The 18,172-nt window shown below is 61.8% G+C and overlaps 1 protein-coding gene across 1 annotated transcript; it reads right to left on the minus strand.

The window, feature by feature from the left end:
• Positions 1-141: 141 nt before the first annotated feature.
• LOC123369662 (aldehyde dehydrogenase family 3 member B1-like) lies at positions 142-5,273 on the minus strand. Its single transcript, XM_045015519.1, has 9 exons — positions 5,112-5,273; positions 4,251-4,361; positions 3,907-4,027; positions 3,567-3,652; positions 3,262-3,343; positions 2,457-2,843; positions 1,922-2,088; positions 982-1,081; positions 142-335 (listed from the first exon to the last, which is right to left on the minus strand). The coding sequence occupies exons 1-9, from the start codon at positions 5,271-5,273 to the stop codon at positions 142-144; spliced, it is 1,410 nt and encodes a 469-aa protein (XP_044871454.1).
• Between the last annotated feature and the right edge of the window lie 12,899 nt (positions 5,274-18,172).

An 18,172-nucleotide genomic window follows, 5' to 3' on the forward strand; every position in this document is an offset into this window, starting at 1 on the left:
GGAAGATGAAGGAGTTGGACGAAGAGTATTTAACCCCTTTGGAGGGGGCCTCCTAAGGTTGGCCAGGCCTTCTCCCCCATGGCCGGCAGGCAGCCAGTGGGTTGTACGGTGCTGGGTGGCAGGTCTGGGCCGACCCTCCCGTCACAGCAGGGTGCAGGTGCCCTTGCGCTTGATCCCGAAGGTGGAGAGCACCAGCCCCTTTTTGCGCTCGCCGTAGGGGGGGTAGCGCAGGGCGTTTACGGTCTCCAGGCCCATGCTGCGCAGGAGGCAGGCCCGGTGGTGAGAGAAGGTGTCGAAGCTGAACTTGCTGTGGTACGAGCCCAGCCCGCTGTTCCCTAGAAACAGAGCAGAGCTCAGACATGGGCTCAGGGCAGGGCCCAGCCGCGCCCACCCCCACAGTATGATCCCAGCCCACTGGGCCCTGCCCACACAGCGCGGTTCAGTCACGGGGCCCAGCCACACCCCCGTCCCCCCCCATACGATCCCAGCCCACTGGGCCCTGCCCACACAGCGTGGCTCAAGCTCAGGCATGGGGCCCAGTCATGCATCCTCCCACGGTGGATCCCAGCCCACGGGGATCTGCCCACATAGTGAAACTCAGCCATGGGATAGCTACAGGCCCTAATGACACTGGAGGAGACGCAGCCGAGCAGCAGGTCCCTGGGCTGCTCCGTGCGGTCCCAGTGTCCCCAGCCAAGGCCCAGTGTGTGCACTATGCCCTGGGCAGAAATGCTGGGCCCTGCCCCCAGCCCATGTCTCTGCAGGCAGCGGGGTCAGCGGTGGGAGTCCACACGCTCTTCTAGGACTAGGCCGCTGCACAGCTCCGGGCTGCAATGGTTGGAGCTGGTTAAAGCCAGGCCCCGACGTTCCAGGAACCCCGTGGCAGACAGGCCCCTTCCCGGGCTGTGCATCTGGTGGGCCCCGGGGGCTCAGTCCCCGCCTGGGGGGCAGGGAACGGGGTTAGCTGGGGCCCAGACGTACCAATCCCACCGAAGGGCAGTGAGATTAGCGTCATCTGCATTATGGTGTCGTTGGCACCAAAACCGCCGCTGCTCGTCCGCTCCAGCACCCGGTGCACCAGCTGGTAGGAAGAAGAAATGGGGAGTGAGGGAGCCCCATTCCCACCTGGTACCTACCCGCAGCTCCCCCCAGTGCCACCCCATCAGCTGGCCCGGAGCCCCTCCCACACAGCTGCTTCCCTCCGGGAGGGGCAACCAGGCTTGGGCGGGGTGTGGGACACTGGAGCAGTCTCTCCAATTCCTATCCAGCCCAGCCATGTTCTCCAGCCCGTCCTCTCCTGCCCCCTTGCCCTCACGGTTACGTCACTGCCCAGGCAGGTGCGGGAGTTCAGCCCTCGCCTTGTAACAGCCACGCTCCTCCCCACTTCTCCCACCAGGGTGGTGCATGTTCACCCTGGACAGTCAGACCAACATAGAATTGAGAGGGCTGCAGGCACCAGGGCAGCTTCTGCTACCCACCAGCCAGTGCCATGCACTGTGTGCATGATGCACACAGGGTGACTCTGTGGCTGGGGCCCTGTGCTGATCCCTGAAGGGCCCCAGTTCTGTCCTCATGGCTGACAGAGACCTGGGCTGGTTTCATGTCGGTCATACAGTCTCACAGTGCCACCCCGTCTGGACGCTCTCACTCCGCTTCACAGGGGTTCAGCTTTGGCCTCCTCCCAATCTACTGGAGTGAAGCCCAGCACATCTGCTCCTGAACCCACCCAAGAGTGTCCACACGGGGGGCAGCTGCCTTGGGGTGCCAAGCAGAGCCATTCCCCTGTGGAGACTGGCCCCAGGGTGGGGGGGTCGCACTGCCCCAGCAGTGAACGGGTGAAAGGCCGGTTCCGGCACAGAGCCTGCCCTGGGCCCGGGCATGAGTCCTCAGCCAGAACTCGCCCTAGATCCCTGCCCCGCACCTTGCTGTCGGAGGCGAAGACGTACATGGCCAGCGGCCGCTCCCGGCGGTTGATGAAGGCGATGGCTTCGTCCACGTTGGGCACGGTGACGATGGGCAGGACGGGCCCGAAGATCTCCTCCTGCATGGCAGGGTCTGACGGCTGCACGTCCGCCAGCACTGTGGGGGCTGTGGGGGGGCATCACTCACTGCACAGGGGCACATGGCAGCCCTCATGCACCATGGGTCTGCCCCCATCCAGCCCTGCCCTGGCACCGGAGCTCCCCACAGGCCCTGCCCTGCCACCAGAGCTCCCAGTGCTCATTTTTCCACCATCAGGGCTCCCCGTGCCCTGCCTGGATCCCTGGATCCTCAGCCCAAGGCCCCTGCTCCCTGATGTGAATGGGTCCCCTGAGCCCCCGCACCCTGGCATGGATGGGTCCCCCTGAGCCCCCACGCCCTGGCATGGATGGGTTCACCGGAGCCCCGAGCCCCGGCATGGATGAGTCCCCCGGAGCCCCGAGCCCCGGCATGGATGGGTCCCCCGGAGCCCTCACCGATGTAGCGCTCCCTCTCGTCCGTCTGCCCCCCGATGGCCACGCGCCCGCTGCCCAGCAGGGCCTGGATGCGCTGGAACTGCTTGTCACTGATGATGCGGGCGAAGTCGGGCGACTCCCGGGGCTCGGGGCCGAAGAACTGGGTGATGGCGTGGCGCAGGGCGGGCAGCAGCTTCTCCTGCGTCTCCGCGCTGCACAGCACGTAGTCGGGCGCGACGCAGGTCTGCCCCGCGTTGAGGCAGCGCCCCCAGACCAGCCGGTTGGCCACGTTCTGCAGGTCGCTCTCGTCGGCCACGTAGCAGGGGTTCTTGCCCCCCAGCTCCAGCGTCAGCGGCGTCAGGTGCTTGGCCGCAGCTGCCATCACGATCTTGCCCACTTGGGGGCTGCCTGCGGGGGTGGGAGAGACGCGTCAGGGCAGAGACCCGCCACTCTTCCACCCGGCCTGGGGCGCCAGGGGCCTTGGGATGCAGGCAGCCCCGGCCTTGCCCAGGAAGGGGAAGGACCCTGCATCTGGCTGGGGGCTCCAGTCACTCCCAGCCCCCACCTTCAGGGGCCTCAGGGCTCAGAGAGTCACTCAGCTGGGATCCCAGCCCCAGAGGGCCCCCTCCTGGCCCAGTCAGGACAACACCAAGGGGCCCAGAGCCACTGGCCGGGCCCTGAGTGTGCACCGTGGCAATGGGCTCTGGGGGCAGCCCCTGGGAGGGGGAAGGCAGAGGACGTGTGTAGGGGGGCTGGACGGTGCCCCTTGGAGTGGAAGGGGAGGTGACCATGGAGAGGGGCGGGGGCTGGGTCACTTGGGACATACCTGTAAAGAAGATGTAGTCGAACTTGTTCTCCAGGAGCTGGGTGGTCTCCGCAGGGCCCCCGGTCACCACAGCAAAGCAGTCCTGCAATCGGAGAGGGGAGGGTGTGTGGGGTGATCCTCATCCTGCCCCCTTTACTCTGCCCCACCCCAGTGGTCGAAATACTGGGGGGGCACAGAGGAGAGCTGGGGGTGGGGGGCTGGGGCATGGGGTAGGGGGCTGGGCATGGTGCTAGGCCTGCAGGAGTGGCTCAGCGCTTTGGGAACAGGAGATGGGCGTGGTGCCCGGGGAGAGGGCAGCTCCTTACCTTGTCCAGGTAACTGGGCAGCATCTCAGCCAGGAGCTTCTCAGTGCTGCTGCTGATCTCGGAGGGTTTGATGATCACACAGTTCCCTGGGGGAGCAGGCGGGATGTTACTGCGCAGCACAGACACCTCCCCTCCCCAGGGCCTCGCCATAGCACCCCGATCTGCCACTGGGGAGCACTGCAAGGAGATGACCCAGGAGAACACACCAGGAGCCTCATTTGGTGCTGGGGAAAGGTTATGGGTCAGGAGCCCTGGCCCGGAGCATGTGGGGACCATGCTGGGGGTGGGACCTCTGCCTGGGGCAGGTTCCAGGCTTGGGGGGTTTAGATCCCTGACTCACCGGCTGCGATGGCCCCAACCAGGGGCACCAGGATGAGCTGCAAGGGGTAGTTCCAGGGCCCGATGATCAGCACCACTCCATAGGGCTCCTTCCGGATGAAGGCCGTGTCCAGCTGAGTCACCTGCAGGGGAGGCCTCGGCATCAGGAGCTGGGGGCAGCGGGTCCCAGGTCCTGGGGTGGGTGTGGGGGACTGAACTCAGCCGTGGGGATAGGAGCCCTAGCTCGGACGGGGGGAGCAAGCCCCGGCTCAGCCCTGGATGCTCGTTCCCGCCTCCCCCATCCCCGCAGCTCAGCCCCAGTGGGGTTCCCCTGCCTGCTCAGCTCCGGGGGCGTCTCCCCCTTACCAGGTTCTTCTCCACGAACTCGTCCTTCATCCAGCTCGACAGGTTGTTGAGTGCGTCGTTGACCTCGTTCTTGACCAGGATGATCTCGGAGATCTCCACCTCGAAGGGGGGCTGGGGGCACACAGCAGCGTTAGCTTCAACCCCTGCCCATCAGCTTTGTCACCTCCCCGCTGGCCCCCAGCAACACGACAGGCCTGGGCACGAAGCCGTCCCGCCCGCAGGAAATGCCAGCTGAGGCAAGTCACCTTAGTGCGTCTCCTCAGCATCACGGGCTGCCAGGAGCCCCTCACCCCGTTCTCTCGCCCGGCACTGGCACCCCAGGGACTAGAGAGACCATGGCCTAGGCCCGGCATATCTAACAGAGCCTAGAGCCCTGGGATGGGGACTGGGGTCAACAGCTCCACTCCTTGGGCCCGGGGGACTCTCCAGGAGACAGAGCCTCCTTGGGGGCCGGTCAGAGCCCAGGGAATGAACTGTCCCGGGAACGAAGGGTCGTCCCAGCCCTACCCCTCCAAGGGCAGGCGCTGCTCCCACGGGCCTTCGCTGACAGAACCCAGAGCAGCAAGGGCATTTAACTAGACCCTACCAAAACACCTCCACGTGCACACACAATCCCACCCCCAGGGGAGAAGAGAGGGGACCACGCGCCACAATCACCTCACTCAGCGCATGACCCGGTTCCTGTGGGGAGGAGGGTGGGCCAGAAACCTGGCCAGACAAGACCCCAGTGCACCCCCTGCTCTCTGTGCTGTAGGGGATCCCCAGGGAGACCCCCATTCCCCCCAACCCTGCCCTACAGGGAGACCTGCCCACCCCCCCTTGCTCTGCACTGGGCTCTAGGCTCAGCCCCATCCGGCTCACCTTGCGCATGTCCGAGGCCATGGCGTCCAGGATGGGCTGTTTCTTGTCATCCAGGAAGCGGCCCAGCGCCTCCAGCTGGGAGACCCGGTGCTCAGCGGCGCGCGTCTTCCCCGTGAGCCAGGCACTGCGCAGGCTGCTCACCAAACCCACATAGGGGTTCATGCTGGGGGAGGGGGTGGGTCAGCCTGTGCTGGGGGGACCCGGAGCCCCACCCACATCCCCAGCTCTCCATCCACTCAGCCACTGATCCCCACCCATCTCCATCCACCTCCACGACCACCAATCCTTCCCCCTGCCCATTCCCACAGCCTCTGAGCCCCCAATCCCCTCCCCCTGCACCCCCTGCCCTTCCCCACTGCCTCTGAGACCCCAATCCCCTCCCCCTGCACCCCCTGCCCTTCCCCACCGCCTCTGAGACCCCAATCCCTTTCCCCTGCATCCCCTGCCCATCCCCACAGCCTCTGAGACCCCAATCCCCTCCCCCTGCACCCCCTGCCCTTCCCCACCGCCTCTGAGACCCCAATTCCTTTCCCCTGCATCCCCTGCCCATCCCCACAGCCTCTGAGACCCTAGCCCCTCTCCCACTGCAGCCTCTGCCCATCCCCACAGCCTCTGAGACCCTAGCTCCTCTCCCACTGCAGCCTCTGCCCATCCCCATGGCCTCTGAGCCTCTGACCATGCCCATCTCCACAGTCCCCAACCCGGGGGGGGGGAGACACAGGCAATAGGGAGGGGCTGCCCCCTGGGGAGGGTGAAGATGGGGAGGGGAGTGGTCCGGCCCCAGAGGGGCCCAAAGGGGTGGGGATTACAGTGAAATCAAAGATGGGGGGGCAGCCCCAACTTGGACACCATCCCACAACCCTCTTCTGCCCCCTACTGCCCCATGGAGCAAGCCCCGGCCTCACTGCCTGATCACCCTGCTCCTGCAACAGGCCCCGCCCCACTACCTGTTAGCCCCGCCCCCTGCAGCGGGCATCACCCTCGGTACCTGATCCCCTCCGTACAAGGTACCACTACCTTTTGATTGGCACAGCCCCACCCCGTTCCTGTTATGCTGCTGCTGATTGGGCACCGGCCCTCCGGTGGAGGACGGTGATTGGCTGGGGCCGGGCTGAGCCAGGGGAGGGCAGAGACCTAGAGCCACCAGCGCTGGGAGCCAGGACTCCCGGGTTGTACCCCTGCTCTGGGAGCGGAGTGGGGTCTGGTCTGGTGGTTAGAGCGGGGGGCAGGCAGGCTCCTCGGTTCTGTCGCTGGGTTAGAGCGGGGTGCTCTGAGCCAGGATTCCTGGGTTCTAGCCCAACTTGGCGAGGGGGGTCTGGTGGTTAGAGGCGGGGCAGGGCTGGGGGCTAGGGCTCCTGTGTTCTTTGCTGGCTTGGGGAGGGCAGTGAGGTCTGGTGGTTAGAGGGGGGTGGGGCAGGTGGGAGCCAGGACTGCTGGGTTCTATCCCAGCTCTGCCCTGCAGTTGTTCAGAGTCCTGATTTATCCTCCCATCAGTGACCCACACAGGTGTGACCCTACCGGCCTGTGGCCCATGGCTCCCTGCTGGCAGTGTGAGGATGGGCCTGCCTGGCCTGTGCTGTGTGTTGGTTTGGTTGGGAGGAGACTCCCACACTGGGTGCTCTCCCCAGTGAGATGCTCTGAGGGGCAGGGACTGGTGGCTTAGTGCAAGAGCCCAGCTCTGCCACTCCCCTCCTAGGCCCTAACCCTGCTGCAGCCAGCAGGGCTTGGCCTGGACCCCTTTGTGTGTATGTGTGTGTGTGTGGAGGGGGAGTTCGGCTGCCCCAAGCCTTAAACCCACTCGGCTCTGCACCACACCTCCCTGACAGCTGTGGTGACCCACAGAGCTTGGTGTCTCTAGGCACTCGGCCTCTCACCCAGCAGCTTTGGAGTCCGTCTTGCCTGTGTCGCTACCCGTGGGCGCCTTCCCTGGGATGTCTCCTTTTGTGTCCATGTTGTTACCCTGGAAGATGTTGGTGGCTTTGATCTATCGAAAGTCATAGACCTGGTTAAAGCCAATGGCTGTGCTAAGCACCTGTCTTTCAGGCCAAAGGAATGGAGCAATTACATATCCTTGTGTGTAGTGATAGCTGGAAACAACAGGAAGCCACTGTCCAAGGCAATGAACCTCATGGCAAAGCTAATCACAAGCTAAGGAACGAGGAGTATTTGTGGCACCTTAGAGACTAACATTTATTTGGGCATAAGTTTTCTTGGGCTAAAACCCACTGGGTTTTCTTGTCATCTGGGTTTTAGCCCACGAAAACTTATGCCCAAATAAATATGTTAGTCTCTAAGGCGCCACAAATACTCCTCGTTCTTTTCGCTGATACAGACTAACACGGCTACCCCTCTGAAACAAGCAAAGGAGTTTCTCTGGGATTGATTGCAAATGTGGGGGGTGGGGCAAGACTGATTGGTTCTGAGTGAAATAGCAGCCAGGCAGCGAGAGATGCAGCAGAGAGCGGGACCCTGGAGGAAGCAGAGAGCAGCAGACTTGGACTTCTGAGCAAGGGACCTGGCTCCTGTTTGTTCCTGCTGGGCGCAGGGGACTCTGCCTGCATTCTCTCCCTGGCTAGAGGGCACAGGAGCAGAGCCCTAAGCCTGGGGCACGGTGCGGCCAGCAGAGGGGGGCAGAGAGCCCAAAGGAAAGCCCAAAGCTTAGCCTGGGGGTGCACAGCGAACACCAGCTCCTGCCTGGGTGCATGCTAGGACTGGGAGCAGGAGCCTGTCACCCACTCACCCCACCCACTTACGTTCCCAGGCACTTGTAACAGGCCAAACCTGTTGGAGCCGCTAACCCGCCTCTCTGCCTGGGGTGGCCCAGCTTGTCCAAGGAGGGGGTGCGACCCACCCCAGGCAGGTCTGAGCAGTGAGAGGAGATGTGTGGGTCTAGGAGCCCCCGGGCATCTGGCTCTGATCTCTGCATATAGCTCGGGCAGCAGGCCCAAACAGGCCCGAGGAGAGCAGCTGGGACCCATGGGACTCAGCCATCTGACTGCCAGCTCCCCTCCCTGTCCTGGGCCTCTCCCCTGTCCCAGGGCTGGTCCTCATGTCCCATGTTTGTCTTTCTTCCCCAGGACAGAAGCGACTTTGTGTGTACAAAGTGCAAGCTGGTCTCCATATTGGAAGAGAAGGTTCGAGGTCTGGAGAAACAAGTATTGACCCTGCGTTGCATAAGAGAAAATGAAGATTTCCTGGACAGACGTCAGGATATGCTTCTACGGGCACAACGTTCTGAAGAATCGGAGCAGGCTGCGCAGTGGGAACAGAAGGACAGTGAAGAAATTTGGCAGCATGTGACCTCCAGAAGAAGAAAGAGGACCGTCCATGTACCAGCAACGGAGACACAGGTGAGCAACCGTTTTCATGTTCTCTCCACAGGTACTAATGCGGAGAATGGACTAGATGATACATCTGAGGGAAGGGAGTGGAAGGAGACTCCACCGATTGGAAGACACGAGATGCACTGTCCTAGGGATGGGGGTTCCACGACCACCGCTCCCAAGAGAAGGAGGAGGCTGGTGGTGGTCGGGGACTCCCTCCTCAGGGGGACTGAGTCATCTATCAGCTGCCCCGACCAAGAAAACCGAGAAGTCTGCTGCTTGCCAGGAGCTAGGATTCGCGATGTGACGGAAAGACTGCCGAGACTCATCAAGCCCTCGGATCGCTACCCCTTCCTGCTTCTCCACGTGGGCACCAATGATACTGCCAAGAATCACTTGAGCAGATCACTGCAGACTACATTGCTCTGGGAAGAAGCATAAAGGAATTTGAGGTGCAAGTGGTGTTCTCGTCCATCCTCCCTGTGCAGGGAAAAGGCCTGGGTAGAGACCGTCGAATTGTGGAAGTCAACGAATGGCTATGCAGGTGGTGTCGGAGAAAAGGCTTTGGATTTTTTGACCATGGGATGGTGTTCCAAGAAGGAGGAGTGCTAGGCAGAGACGGGCTCCACCTAACGAAGAGAAGGAGGCGCATCTTCGCAAGCAGGCTGGCTAACCTAGTGAGGAGGGCTTTAAACTAGGTTCACCGGGGGGAAGGAGACCAAAGCCCTGAGGTAAGTGGGGGAAATGGGATACCGGGAGGAAGCACAAGCAGGAGAGCGCAAGAGGGAAGGACTCCTGCGTCATACTGAGAAAGCAGGGCGATCAGTGAGTTATCTTAAGTGCCAGGCAAATTGGTTGAAACTGTAGTGAAGAACAGAATTATTAGACACATAGATGAACACAGTTTGTTGGGGAGGAGTCAAAGGGAAATCATGCCTCACCAATCTACTAGAATTCTTTGAGGGGGTCAACAAGCATGTGGACAAGGGTGATCCAGTGGATATAGTGTACTTGGACTTTCAGAAAGCCTTTGACAAGATCCCTCTTAAGCAAAGTAAGCTGTCGTGGGATAAGAGGGAAGGTCCTTTCATGGATCAGTAACTGGTTAAAAGTTAGGAAATAAAGGGTAGGAATAAACGATCAGTTTTCAGAATGGAGAGAAGTAAATAGTGGTGTCCCCCAGGGGTCTGTACAGGGCCCACCCAGAGCCCATTTCTCCCCCCTGTGCCTTGGGCATCCCTGCATGGGTCTCTGGCCCTTGCATCCTGGGTGGATCCAGACTTACAGCCATCCTTGGGGGAGCAGCAGGGCAGTTTTGTCCCCTCCCATGGGGGAAACTGAGGCACAGAGCCAGGAAGGGGCTGGCCCTGTTGTTCAGGCACGAGGGTGGAACTCAGGAGAACTGGGCTCCCTTCTGGGACCCCTGCCAGCCCTGGATCTCGGAGGGCCCTGCTTCCCATCAGTACATCGGGGATAATAGCCCTGGCCCCCATGTGTGCCTGCTGCCCTGGTGGAGGGGCACAGCTCAGCCCCTGCAGGAACAGGGCTTTAGCTGGTCCTGAGGCTGCCAGCCCAGGGCTGGGCACAGCGCCCAGGGCCTTACCACAAGCCTCTCCTGGCTCCGCTCACGCACAAGACAGCAGAAGGGCTGGGACCTCCTGGGGCAAGAAGCTGCCCCAGGGCCCAGCCACGCTGACACTTCCCCACAAGGTGCAATTTGCGCTTATTGCATTAGCCACCTGGTGAGCTGGACCCAGTCTACAGGCCCCAGCGCTGTCCACAGGGGGCGAGCAGGAGATATCAGCCAGCACGGACTCCAGCTCGTTCCTGCCCTGGGCTTGGATCAGAGCCAGCACCCCCTAGAGGAGAGGGCCCCCCTGCCCATTCCCTGACCCTCTGAGCCAGCCAGCCAGCCCCCCTCCACTCTGGGACCAGATAGGAGGCCCCATGTCCGTCCCCCCCCACACACACACCTGAGCAAGCCCTCCCCACTCCCCAGGGCTGGATTGGAGTAGACGCCCCGGAGAGGGGAAAGGCCCCATGTCCCATTCCCTGCCCCGCTTCCCCCAGCCAGCCAGTGCCCCACCCTGGGGCCGGATTGGAGCAGGCCCCCCTAGAGGGGAAAGGCCCTGTTCCAGGCCGGGCACCCCATTGCAGTGGCTCCGCGAGTGGCACGTACCTGAGGTGCTGCCCAGGCACTCCGGGGTTGGGTGCTGCTGAGGCGGGAGCTTGGCACCTTGCTGGCTTCTCTCAGGGGTTTCCTCCGACTCAGCCCTCTCAGCAGTGTTGTTTGCCGAGTGCTTCACCCCGGCAATCCTCGTGGGTGGGTGGCAGCCAATTGGGGCACAGCAGGGAGGGCGGGACGGCTCCCCGCCTCTGTGGAAACACAAAGCAGGGTGAAAAATGTACAGCAGGGCAGTGCCTCGGAGATGGGGATGATGGCCAGGGGGCGCTGTGAGCACCCCAGAGAGCTGGGCACAGCCGCAACACACCGCCTCATTGGCACCAGCCACAGCCACGCAGGAGCCTGGGGAACACCCTCACACCACCACCCCCGGGACCCTGCCCTGGGAACCCCCCTCCCCTCACACCGCCCCCTCCCTGGGACCCTGCCCTGGGAACCCCCCTCCTCTCACACCACACACTCTGGGACTGTGCCCTGGGAACCCCCCCTTCACCTCCCTGGGACCCTGCCCTAGGAACCCCCCTCCCCTCATCCTCCTGGGATCCTGCCCTGGGAACCCCCTTCCCCTCACCGCCACCCTCCTGGGACCCTGCCCTGGGAACCCCCCCACCCCAGGATCCCCTCTCCCCTCATCCTACCCCCCCATGGGACCCGGCCCCAGAGGTTGACTCTCCCTGACCCAGAGGGTGGCTCAGGCAGATTCCCACCCATCATCTTGGCTGGGGTTAGTCATGATCTGATTCTGAAAACCCCACACCCTAATAATCCCACAGAATCCTGTGTGGGAGGTGACACAGCTGGGGCCCTGTGCCAGAACGTCTATCCTGCCATCGGCGTGCCCGCTCCTTGTCCTGCTAATTACCGCTCCCGTAAGCGAGGGATAGTGGCAGTGGTGCCCCAGGTACAGAAGGGAAACTGAGGCACCAAGAAGCAGCCAGGCCAAAGTCACCTCCAGGAGCTAATGTCAGGGAAAGAGGGCTCCCGGCACTGCACAGGGGTGAGACCCAGATGGCCTTGCCTTGCTCCCCCAGTGCTCTGCATGGGGAGACCCAGTGTTGCCTATGAACCCCCCCCCATCACTAAACAAGGGTGGGGGGCTCTGCAGGGTCTGCGAATTGCCCAGCCCATCTCCTGCAGCCTGCTGTGGGCCAAGATGCAGCCTTCCCCCCCCGCCCCAAGCTGGAGGCAGACTTACGGCACCCAGGCCTGGCCATCCCCAGCCTTTCCCACTGGTTGCTGATCGAGTTTAAGCCAAGTCCCCTGCCTTTCCAGTGTGGACGGGGTCCTGTCGCTGCCTCCCCCCCAAGCCCCAAGCCCCTGGCCCCCCAGGACTAAGTGCCCAGCTCCTCAAAGGTCTTTCAGCTCCCAACATCCACTGAAATCAAACCCCACCAGCCCTTCATTTGCTCTTAATGGTTGTAAATGGCCCAGGGCCATTGGCCCCTGTAGGGCTGCCCTGGGGAGACTGCCAATGGCCTCTGCCAGGGGGCCCAACAGCCCCTGCTTGGGGGGGGGTGCAAAAACGAGAGGGGGGGCAGGTCCCAGGGGGAGGGCAGAGCTGACTTAGCACTGAATGGAGGGGGGAATCCCCCCCCCGTCAACTGCTCAGGCAGGGGGTGGTCCCAGCTGCCGCCCAGCCCGGGCTGAGTGGGAGGCGCAGGGCTGGCACACCGGACAGGACACCAGCCAAGCAGATCATCAGCATCGTGGAGGTGCTGTAAGGCTGGCTCGGTGCTTCCTCCTCACCCCAATGCTGCATCTGCAACACAGGGCCCTTCCAGCCAGGGTGCCTTGGGATCCAGCAGCCTCTGTCCCCTCCAGAGGCGGGGGTCAGACACAACAGGGGGATGCAGGAGGCCGCCCCTCTGCAGACGCCCTGTGTATTAAACAGTAACTATTTTTTTAAAAAATCACTTTTCTGCTTATACTGTAACAATAATTTTGATACAAATGTGTTTTAGTCTTAATTTAAAAGCAGTGAGAAAAAGTCCATTCATTTTAAACAACGGGGTTATACATTTCACATTTGAAATAGTGTTAAATAAAAAAATTGTTTAATTTATAAGGGGGGGGTCGCCTTCAGAATCATGCTGTGTGAAGGGGGTCGCCATCGCCAGTACAAAAAGTTTGAGAACCACTTCTCTAGGGATGAGGCTCTCTGCTGTCGGGGAGAAGGGGAAACCAGCTCTGGTCGGCTTTATTTGCATCAGACTTCACGCTAGCTTAGCCACAATTCCGTGTGTTGCAGTTTCTCAGGTTTCTGTGTCAATTGTCTAAAGGATTGTGCCTGTACTTGGGCCCGGAGAGAGGGGTCACTCCAAGCCTGTTGCTGGTGGACTTTGGCTGGGGAAGGAAATCCTAGCTCGTGCGAGAGGAAAGTCGTGTTGCAGAAAGCAGAGGGGTTTTGCCCTCTGTGTAGAAGCAGGTGTTGTCCGTGAGTCTGCGCCTAACCAACCACGGTAGCTTTGTAGCAGGGCCTGAGAACCCAGGGGAGCAGCGAGAGCCCACAGCTGCCTCTGACTCAGTTTGAGTGTGCGCCCTAAGGCGCAGCTGGAGCACCACTGCATTCCAACCGCCTGTGGAGAAAGCGGGTGTGTGGGGGTGAATTTACCACAAGCGCGGGTGTAATCTGATGAGCTGATTGTGCGCTGGGAGGAGCACAAAGTGAAGCAAGGCTCCTGGGAGTGTCAGGTCAGGTAGTGAAGCTAGCAATGAATGCAGCTGTTCTGCACAACTGGCACATCTGTAGGTGGGGCACATTGCACCCCAAGAAGTGGGGAAGTCCAGACCCTCCTAAAACAGACGCTCTCGTCCCATGGCCAAGCCCAGGTAATGACAGAGAGCTCCCTCAAGCCCATCCTTGGATTTCGAGCGGGACCCATGAAGCATCGCGGCAGCAGAAGATCCCAGGAACACCACACTGCAATCCACGATGCTGAGTCAGCCGCCTCGGCCCCCCGTGCAATGAACGAGTGAGCCAGGCACCTTCGAGGGGCAGTGGAGGGTCACCAGACAGCGCTCGTGAAAGGGCAGTGGAATTGCACAGGATGAGCCCTGCAGGAGGGTTGCCGCACTTGGAGAAGCAGCGAGCCTTGGTCAAGTAAACACGCTCCGAGCTCAGCAGAGAGACTGATGCTCTGGAGGCGATAAGCGGGTCCTGGAGCAGGCTCGTCCTGTGCCAGGGAGTGTGGCTGCGGCAGCCTGGCCAGGGGGCGCCCCAGCAGAGGGTTGAGCTGGCCTCAGCATGAAGCCTGGCTGGAGCAGCAGTGGCACAAAGTGGAGTTAGCCCTGACCCAAGGTATCTTCACGCCGCTCCAGCAGGCTGGGCAGCAGGTCTGCAGCAGGGCTAAGAGATCTGGACGTGCTAAGGCAGACAGAGGCTCCCTGAATCCGGGGGGAGGGGGGCGAGAAGGGGACAGGCAGGGAAGCTCCAGAAGCACGGAGCTGGGCTTTGCTGGTTTTCTTGTTTGGAAATAGACAGAGAGGGGCTCTGGGTTTTCCCATCTCCTGCAATAGAGGGATCCTTGGGGGTCCGTGTTCCCTATGGCACTGAGTGCGTGCGAGGGGGGAGGACCAATGGCCATGGGGCAGCAGGGGGCATGTTAATGTCCCGAGGTCAGAAATAGGAGCAGGGCAGCAGGAGGGAGCTCTAGTTTGATTTCTTTTACGGACTGAGCCTGGAGCTTGTTGCTCTCCCAGGCACCTGGCAGATGGGTTCACACAGACATGTGCACGCTGGGGCACACCCACAAACCTGTGCCTACACGTGCGCACACACACTACACACACACACACACACTCAGGCACACCTGAACCCGCACACTCAGGCACACCTGCACCCACACGTGCACACCCCTAGGCACACCTGCACCCACGCGCGCACAAGTTCTCCCAACACCAGGGGCACCCAGCCCCTTTGTAGCACTCTAAGAGGATGGAAGGTGCTGGCCGCACACACCCCCTTACGTGGGGGAAGCCAGATAGCCAGGGGAGCCGTGTGCTCTCACTCTCTGCCCAGCCAGCCCCTCAGCTGGGGCTTGTCAGGCTGGGTAGCAGGGCCCTGCCCCAAGTTCCCATGCCCCCTCATGCCCCAGCCCCTCTGCTCAGCTGGCCATTCTGCCCACAGGCGGCCCACACCAACAGTGCCATCCCAGGCCTGGGCTTTGGAAGCCAGGGCAAGGTCCCGGGCAGCTCCCCCCCAGAGCGAGGGCCCGGCCAGTGCCCACCTGTACAGCTGCTTGGCAGGATGCTGTGGGAATCGCCAGGTGCATCCCTGGCAGCAGGAACAAAGGTGGGCAATCGAGTTACCAAGGGGCCTTTGGGCAACCCGTCCCCCTGCCACTCATTCCCTGGGCACAGTGCCCAACCCGGCTGCGCTGCCCCAGGCAACCTATCCAGCCCAGCTGAGGCCCCTGCTGCGAAGGCTCTCCCTGCCTTTCCGGCAGGGTCCCCCCATCTCGGCATCCGCCCGCCTCCTCCTCGGCACCATCCCTGGCAGTGAGCTCCCACCCCACCCCTCCTGCCGGGGGGGGGAGCGGTGACTCCACCAGCAGCTCCCGCGCCAGGCCAGTCTCCGTGCTGGAGTGCGGGCCCCTTGCCTCAGCGCCCCCTGCCCCTTACCTCCTCACTGCTGAGCCCGCAGGGAAGGGCTTTGCTGATCTGGCACAGGACCCAGCCACCAGCTTCACCTGCCAGCCTCGCTACTGGTTGGATGGCTGCCCGAAGCCCAAGGAGCTGATTGGCTGGGGGTCGAGAAGTAGCCCTCAAACCTCACCAGGGTTATCCCATAGAGTCAGCCCCGGGGCCCTTCTGACTTGGTGTCCCAGCTCCAGCCAGCTGCTTCAGGGCAGCACCAGAATGCCTGCAGTTATGGGACATGGCGCTATCTAGTAGCAGGGAGTTCCAGAGGTCAGTCCCCCCAAGTGTAAAATAACACTGAATTTCCTGCCCCTACTTTGAATGCCCCTTGATGCTGAAGTTATCTAAACAGACCCCATTCTAATCCTCTATTGCTCCCTCGCCAGTGTCACCCCAAGCACACTCCCCCGCCATGCTCGCCCATGGTGTCACACCAAACATGCTCCCCCGCCACACACCCCCACCCACCAGCGTCACCCCAAGCGCACTCCCCCGCCATGCCCACCTGACACCGAGAATGCCCCCAACCATCCCCATCTCTCACACTAAGAACCCCCGGCCACCCCCACTTGCTAGTGGCACACTGAGAGCACCCCCCCGTCACACCCACCTGCCGGTGGCACACTGAGCGTGCTGCCTCACCACCTCTGGCACCATGCAGGGCGCATTCCCCCCTGCCATGTTGAGCTGCCGTTGTCACCCTGAAGCAGCCACACATAACCGAACTGCAGCAAACAAATGCTCCCACCTCTGGCTTTCCCCTTTGGCCTCAGGGAAAGTGCACTTGGTTGGGATCCAGGAGACCAGGACCTGGAGGCTGGCCACTCCTGGGGGCCACCTCGCCCCACGTACACACTTCCTGCACTAGCAGGGAAGGAGCCAGCCCAGGAGGCTGCCATATTAGCCAGATTGCAGAGGGCTCCATGCCCCCAGAGCACAACATCTGGAGGTTGGGGAAGGGAAGCAGGCTGGGGAGAGGGCAGGGGGCAGCAGCCTGGCAACTGGCCTGCAAGGGTGGGGGAGGCATTGCACTGGGACGGCCCTGCCCCCTTGAACTGTGCTGCCCCTAGGGGCCGGACTGGGGACTGCTGGGTGCCTGGGCGAGCTGGCGCCACTCAGCTTCTGGTGGCCCTAGTAAATCCCCCTCTGTGAGCTGGTACGTGAGTGTCAATGGGAGCCCCGCGCTGATAGCTCGGAGAGCACAGAGCGCCTGCGGAGCACCAGTCAGCCAGAGCAGAGGGGGGTGCGCCCCACAACTCCCCCAGCCACAGTGGGGCAGTGTGGAGTACGTGCTCAGCTGTGGAGACAGAAATGCAGGGGTAACCCACCCTCTGTAGTTGGCCCTGGCGCGCCCGCTGCTGGAGTCTGGAGCCCAGATCTGGAGCCCGCACTCCCAGAAGGTGCTGGTACATTGGAGAGGGGTCAGAGAATGATGAAGGGATTGGAAAACCTGCCTTGGCGTGATGGTTTGCAATCACAGGGTCACAGGCGCAATTGCCCAGACTCCCACCTCCATTCAGTGCAAAGGAAGGATGCTGGTATAACAAGCAGGCTCAGCCGGGTGTTGTGGGCTGGAGGCATGGACCACTGGGTGGGTTCTCTGGCCTGTGTGATGCAGAAGGTCGGCCTAGCTGATCTAAAGGTCTCTCCAGGCCTGAACATCTGTGAATCTGCTTCAGTGCCCGGCCCTCGCCTCTTTCCTGGCACCAGACAGACGAGCCTGCGCTGGATGGGGAACTGAGAATGAAAGCTGGTGGCTGTTCCACCAGACGCAGCCCCGGAAAGGGAATTGGGTAAGCATGCGACTCGCTGCAGAAAGGGAAGTTGGGGCAAGTGAAACCTGCCCGAAGCTGCGTGGTGTCAGCTGGGTGAGCTGCTCCCGCCTGCTGCGAGTGGCTGGCCTTTGTGCTGCAAGCTCACTTCCTGAGCAGGGGCTGATGTTCACTGCATGTGACACCCCTGGGGCAAACCCCTCCAGGGCACAGAGCAGCCAGGCCCCACTGAATACGCCTGCTGCTGCTCGGGGCAGCATGGCAGGAATTTCCCACAATCCTCTGGAGCTGCTCCCATCCTAGCATGCTGTGGAGCAGCACAGGCCCTTCAAGTGGCCAACAAGGGCAGCCCATGGCGGGTTGGAGCAGCTGAGCTTTGTCCGGGGAGGTGCCAAGGCCCTGCCCCTAGTTTTAACTTCAAGTCCCACCCCAGTTACAGCCCCTGCCCTGGACTATTGTGATGACACAAGGGCACTTGCTACTGGTGCAGGGACTCAGCTCCGGCGCTGCCCCTCCATCACCTTAACTCTGCCCACATCTCCTTAATTCTGCTCCTGCAGACTACTCCTGGGCTGGGCTAGCGGAGGGCAGATGCAGAGGAGGCGGGGTATGGGGTATCTGGATAGGCAGAGGGGGTGGGGGATTGAGGGAAAAGACACTGACCAGCCAGTAAAAGGGGAGATTCAGCACATAAGTGAGGCAGTGCTGGGACTAGTGACCCACGGCTGGGGTGCTGCATGGGCCCACGGGCAGAGATGGCCGCACTAGGGCAGATGAAAACCTGTATCAGACACCTGTCCTGACAGACACCTTCCCCGGTGATGGCGCTCCCCCCACCACTCACCAGGCGACTGGGTTTGGGAGAGCTGTGTGGGGCCTGGGGCACTCTGTCAGCTGTGGATTTCTGAGCCCATTGCCCCAGGGCCTGCTGGGCTGGCAGAGCTCACTGCAGAGATCCCGCTTGGCGTGCTCTCCTGTGGACTTGCGCTTGTGCCGCCTGGCCTGGTCATCCTCTTCAGGACATAGTGAGGGTCCCTCTGGTGGGTGCTGGCTGGAGACTAGTGCCAGGCTGAACATCAGCACTGCAGCCCACAGGGATGCAAGTATATAGGGGGCGCTCTCCCCTGGCAGTCAGTGCTGGCC

Source organism: Mauremys mutica, chromosome 4, assembly GCF_020497125.1.
Source record: "Mauremys mutica isolate MM-2020 ecotype Southern chromosome 4, ASM2049712v1, whole genome shotgun sequence".
NCBI classification, from domain to species: Eukaryota; Metazoa; Chordata; order Testudines; family Geoemydidae; genus Mauremys; species Mauremys mutica.